Source organism: Setaria viridis, chromosome 9, assembly GCF_005286985.2.
Source record: "Setaria viridis chromosome 9, Setaria_viridis_v4.0, whole genome shotgun sequence".
NCBI lineage: Eukaryota > Viridiplantae > Streptophyta > Magnoliopsida > Poales > Poaceae > Setaria > Setaria viridis.
This window is the reverse complement of record NC_048271.2, coordinates 54,900,459-54,906,458: the sequence shown is the minus strand read 5'-3', so window position 1 is coordinate 54,906,458 and position 6,000 is coordinate 54,900,459. Positions and strand designations below refer to the sequence as shown.

Sequence of the window (6,000 nt, the reverse complement as noted above, 5' to 3'; positions counted from 1 at the left end):
GTAAAACACGCATGTCGAAGCTACGCTGCATGGCACGCTGTAGCCATGGTTGGGGCACGATGTGCGCGATCAGTATCCGCATCACCGACGACGCAAAGTTACTACCATCACTGTCAATCAGGATGTACGCCGAAGAAGCCGCATCCCATGTCATACAAATTTCTTACATGATGACGTGACGCGCATGTAGCAAGGATCACAGAGCATCCGTCACGACTCACGAGCGAGCCATAGTCGTAGGTGTCGTACATGCCAAATGAAGGCCTGTCACGAGGACGCCGATGCCGCCGTACGCCCTGGCCGCCACGTGAGCCGGGCGCCGTACGCTTCCGTTCCTGGTATCCCCCGTGCACCTTGTGTGGTCCGGCCAGGCCGTCCGGGGTACATCAACTGCAGCGTTGTTCCTGGCTACTCCTCGATCCACCAGCTGCAGCATCGATCGTATACTCGGCAACCTTCGGCTTGTTCGCTTCAGCTTATTCAGCTGGCTTATCAGCTACCAAATAGTATTTTCCTCTCACAATAAATCAGTCGTTTTAACTTTTCAGCCGGCTTATAAGCTGAAGCGAACAGGTCACTTGCTTATGACAGCATTATATTGCATATGTGTACTACGAGTAGCATGCATCGTTCCTTGTCGTATGACAAATTGACAATCGCCGTGCCTGTCGTTGCATACATTGCCCGTATAGTTGGGCGGTCCATTGACCTTTGTAGACCCATAAGGATGGCCGCCCGGGTCCGTCGTCCGTTTAGCATTGCGATGTGCCTGCCGAGCCGGACAAGTGGAGACGAGCCAAAGCGGGGGAGGGGCCCTCGACGCACGGCACGGCGCGCACGTCTTCGCAAAAGTGGCAGTCTCTCCCCGTCCACCCCGCCATAGAATATTCACCCGCTCACGACTTGCCTTCCGTTGGGGACGGAGACGTCATCGAGTCGTGTCGCCGACTCCCTCGCCACGGACGGCCGGGATGGACCGACCCCGCCATGTGCCGGGGCAGGAGCACTCGCCAGACGCCACCTCGCCAGGAATCATGCTGCCACGCGGGGCCCGCTCCATGACCCGGCTGGTCCCCACACGGTTTCTCTCCCCCCAGAAAGCCGCTTTTGTTTAGTTTCTGGAGGAGAAGTCTTGCTTTCTTGGCTTGGCTTGGCTTTCCCATTCCAACCGTGATCAGAGAAACCGTGTGGCTCCGCCCGTCTGCCGCGCATGTGGCACCGCCGCGGCTGCTGCAACCGGCAATTGCCTGTGCTGACCCTAGCCTAACCTAGCCATACTGCTAGTCTCTCTGCGTGGCTCGAGTCTAATGCGCTGCATTTGCATTACACACGGTGACATGGCAGTGGCAGTGGCAGTGGCAGCGCACGTGATGTGTCGTTGTACTTCTCTGCATGTAGCACAGCTCAGCAGCGGCGTGGCTTTAACTTGTCGGCCAAGAAAAACAGCCAGATGCAACCGCCTTCATTCGTGTCTGTGTCTGTGCATGCAGTCATTCAAAGTATGAATACTGCTGCGAGCTACCAGCGGGACCTGCAAAGTTTAGGAGAATTTGTGCCTTCTTCAGACGACCTGCCCTCACTCCTCAGACCTCAGCGATCTTTGGGAATCGAACAAAAGGACCTGATACTTCGATCGAGAAAGCTAAAGCGGAAAGGCCCCGTATCGGCATTAATGCACATGACCTGCAGTTGCGAACCAAAGAAAATGATCATGCAACTAAACTTTAATTTCAAGCAGCATTGCTTTGTATGCGTATCGATCACTTTTTCTGGAAGATCCAGGGGATTGGCAATCATAACCTTTTGCAAAACCAACCTTTTTTAAATTATAGTAAAGTGAGCTCATACATTAGTAAATACTCACTGCGTAATGAAGCTCACGAGCGTACAATCTCCGATTGAACAGTGAGCGTGTCTCCTGTCACTGATGCACCGATGTACTTAAAACCATGCATGGTCACATTTGCACAGACAGTGATTTATGAGAGCCGTTGGATCCGACGATCACGCAGAGAAGGGACGAACTTTACCATCTTTTTTCTGCTCGTACAATGCATGAGAGCCGGTTCCAGCTCGCAGTGAGGTTGTTACTATTGGTGCATTGAACCAGGCTAATAATCTTGTGAAGCATGCATAACGTAACTCCACTACTAGCATAGCCGGCTCGTATCCTATGCATTGCGTTGTGTTACAGTTCATACTGCTCAAACGGCAAGTTCGCATGCGACTTTTTATCACCAGGATGACAGAATAATCGGCACGCTGGATCCAACCATCTGCACAGGCAAAATGCCGTAACAGCATCTTCCGACCAAGGCAGCAGAGGAAGCTATCGATCAGGTCCCAGCTGGCACACCCCCAAACACAGACCAGCAGCGAGAGTGAACCAGCGGCCGTCCGTTGCTGTGTTCGTACAGCCAAACTCGCACAGAGCTTTGTTCAAACCCACATGAATGCTTGTCTTGACTGTGCTGCGAGGCAAGCCAAGGCAGCAGGCCGCCGCCGCCCCCACACCGCGCGCGCGGCCGGCCCCTGTACGAGGTCGATACGCATGCTGAGGAGTGGCGCGTAGCGAGGCGCAGGCGAGCGCACCAAGGTACTAAGCAAGGAGCCGAGACCAAGCCAAACAAAACGGGGGATGCCATGCCAACGCCAAGATGGATGAAATAGGGAGCGGCAGGGCACGGCAAAGGCAACCCCACCGCACACGGAGGAGGAGGAGCAGCGGCATCCCCCCACCACACCACCTCGCGCTCAGTCACAGACATCGATCGTCACCAAACGGCGATTAAATACACCCTTAAAAGCGCCCGCCCGACCCAAACACCGCGCATTCCATTCCCATTCGATTCCACCGCCGCCGCCCTGCGTCGTCGCGGCGTCTGCACCGCCGACGCCGCCTCGCTCGCCCGTCCGTCTGTCCTACTCCTTCCGTGGAGACCTCGGGATCCCTCGACCGCGTGCCGCCCGCGCCGAGGCCGAGCATGAACGGCATCGTCGGCGACCCGCACGCGGCCGCGATGATGATGCAGCAGCACGTGCAGCAGCAGCTGGGGGTGTCGCTGCCGATGGCGACGTCGTCCTTCGCGCCCGACGCGGCCAGCGCCAAGCCGAGGCCGCCGGGTCTACCGCCAACGCCACCCCCGGCGTCGTTCGCCGGGCATCGGCCCTCGCCGGGGGACGTGTGCATGGACATCGACCCCGCGGCGCGCAGTAACAAGGCGCACCGCCGCTCCCGCAGCGACGTCCCGTTCGGGTACTTCCCGCCGGCGACGTCCCACCTCCCGCCGCCCAAGGTGGAGGCCGGCTGGAGCCACCACGGCGTTGGCGGCGGCGGTGACGCGGACGACCTCTTCAACGCGTACCTCAACCTGGAGGGGCTGGACGGGCTCAACTCCTCCGACGAGCGCCACGACGACGGGGACAGCCGCGGGAGCAGCATGAAGACCAACGGCGCCGACAGCAGCGAGAACGAGTCGGAGGAGTGCGCCGCCGACAGCCGCGCGGCCGGGATCCGACTCTGGGGCGATGCCAGCGCCGCCGGCGACAGGCGGGAGGGGCTCAAGAGGAGCGCCGCGGGGGACCCGGCGGCGGCCGCCGCGCCCATGGCGCGCCACGCTAGGAGCCTGTCCATGGACAGCCTCATCGGGAAGCTCAACTTCTCCGCCGGCGCGGCGGCCAACGGCGTCATGCCGGGGCCCAACAGGTTCAGCCTCGAGTTCGGTAGCGGCGAGTTCACACCCGTCGAGATGAAGAAGATCATGGCCGACGAGAAGCTCGCCGAGATGGCCCTCGCCGACCCCAAGCGCGTCAAGAGGTAATTACTACTACTGCTACTTGATGCCATTCATCTCAAATTCTTGAGCTCTTCCGCTCCATTATTGGTCCTTAGGATCGATCAAGCTTGCAAAATGCTTCGTGATTACAATGTGTTACTGTGAAATGGTTGGACTGATCGATTCGAGCTGTGTGTTGTTGCGTGATCGTTCATTCGTAGGGTGCTGGCGAACAGGCAGTCGGCGGCGCGGTCCAAGGAGCGGAAGATGCGCTACATTGCGGAGCTGGAGCAGAAGGTGCAGATCCTGCAAACAGAAGCCACGACTCTCTCCGCTCAGCTCACTCTTCTCCAGGTACCTTGCTCTAATTCCTCTCGCGTTCTCTGGTCCATTTCTCCTCTATCACTTTCAAGTGATTCACTTCGTGAGATTGACACAGTTCTTGAACATTTCTCGCAGCGCGACTCGGCGGGGATCGCGACGCAGAACAACGAGCTCAAGTTCCGGCTGCAGGCCATGGAGCAGCAGGCGCAGCTGCGCGACGGTGCGTCGTCTCCTGATCTCACTCACCTCTCCATGCCTCCTTGTTCCTTGCTGTGCCCGTCAACGTCCGATGTGCTAGGCACTATAGTCTTGGATAAGTTAGCAGAAGAAACTATTATCCCATTGAAGTCGACGTTGACATGTTGGCTTGTCCCAGTTCGTGTGCCCACGGCTCTGAAATTGCGGGTGAGCTCGTGTTGGCATTTGGAGGTGGCCGGGTTGGTAGTTGGTGCCTTGGTGGTTGGATTTTCTATACAATCCCTCGAGCAATACCGGTAGTCGTTAGCATGTACTACTCCTACTAGTTGTGTCTAGGAAGATGTGCTAGCCATCATCAGAGGACCAAGATTTGCTTGTGTTTTGTTTAATCTTGCACCCTTGCTTAGTGTCTACTGTTCCAAATTATAAGTCATTCCAACTTTTTTAGAGAGTTAAATCATCTCAAGTTTGACTCAATTTATATAATAAAGTAGATATCAAATAAGTACTATTAGTTTTCTTCATTAAATATATTTTAATAATATACCTATTCGGTGCTATAAACCTATATGATCTTCTTTATAATTTTGGTCAAACATAAAAATAATTTGACTCTCAAAAAAATTAGAACGACTTATAATTTGGACGGAGGGAGTATAATTTAGGAGTATATGCACTTTAAAAAAAATGCAGCAGGCACAGACATGCTAACATATCAGCATGGCAGCATGTGCTTTCTGGGAACTTATGTCAGCTAGAGTCTAGTTGGTAGCAACATGGTAGTTATGTGCCAATTCTTCTATTTTTTGGAGGTTAATAATCATATTTTATTTTCTTCTTGAACAGCACTGAATGAGGCACTGACAGCCGAGGTCCAGCGCCTGAAACTCGCGACTGCAGAGCTCGGCGATTCTTGCTCGTCCAACAATCTAGCCCAGCAGCTTCAACTCAATGCTCAGGACCAGATGTTCCAACTGCATCAGCAGCAGGCTACGCCGATCCCGTTTTACCAGCTGCAGCAGGCACAGCAGAACGGCGTAGGGAAGAACCATGAATCGAAGGAATGAACTCTGAGGCATTGCCGACTGCTTCATGGGAAAAACAAAAGGAATGTCGGTCTAGATGAACTGAAAGCATTTGATTTCCTAACTCATTGGTTTTAAAATGTCGTTAATAATCACCGTGTATTTTTCCAGGTGATGAACCTGCTTGTACCCCTCTATGTTTATTTATTCTTTGGATGATACATCTTTTGTTTGAGTTACCAAACTGATCAAATTGTAGCTGATTCATATTCTTTTGTACTACTATATCTCTCGTTGTTGATGTTTTCTGCAACTTGGTACCTGAGTACCAGAGTATGCAAATATGCAGACTTTGTTATGCATTTAAATATACCTTATCTAGATGCATAATAATATTTATGCATCTAGAAAAATCAAAACGACCTATAATTTAGGATGGAGGGAGTATTTTGATTGCATTTGCTGTTTGCAGTTTCAAGATGGCAACATATCTTTTATGAACTTTGTTATTACATATTTATTGCTAAATTAAAAATGGAAAAGCAGATCCCATAGTTAATCTCGATATGCCAAGAGAAACCATCTGCGCCAAACATGACACTTCACTTGGTATCAACATATACATATATATATATATATATATATATATATATATATATATATATATATATATATAT

The 6,000-nt window shown here is 52.6% G+C and overlaps 1 protein-coding gene across 1 annotated transcript; it reads left to right on the top strand.

Annotated features, from left to right (window-relative positions):
• The first annotated feature begins 2,461 nt into the window (after positions 1 to 2,461).
• On the top strand, positions 2,462 to 5,685 carry LOC117838777 (bZIP transcription factor 29). Its single transcript, XM_034718932.2, has 4 exons — positions 2,462 to 3,817; positions 3,998 to 4,130; positions 4,236 to 4,320; positions 5,145 to 5,685. Exons 1-4 carry the CDS (start codon positions 2,985 to 2,987, stop codon positions 5,363 to 5,365), a joined length of 1,272 nt encoding a protein of 423 aa, XP_034574823.1. The 5' UTR covers positions 2,462 to 2,984; the 3' UTR covers positions 5,366 to 5,685.
• Positions 5,686 to 6,000: the final 315 nt, after the last annotated feature.

Excerpts from the sequence above, each read along its gene's own strand:
- LOC117838777 (XM_034718932.2), top strand. The coding sequence starts at position 2,985 with ATGAACGGCATCGTCGGCGACCCGCACGCGGCCGCGATGATGATGCAG. Across the intron at positions 3,818-3,997 it reads GACCCCAAGCGCGTCAAGAG|GGTGCTGGCGAACAGGCAGT; the intron begins GTAATTACTACT and ends GTTCATTCGTAG. Across the intron at positions 4,321-5,144 it reads GCAGGCGCAGCTGCGCGACG|CACTGAATGAGGCACTGACA; the intron begins GTGCGTCGTCTC and ends CTTCTTGAACAG.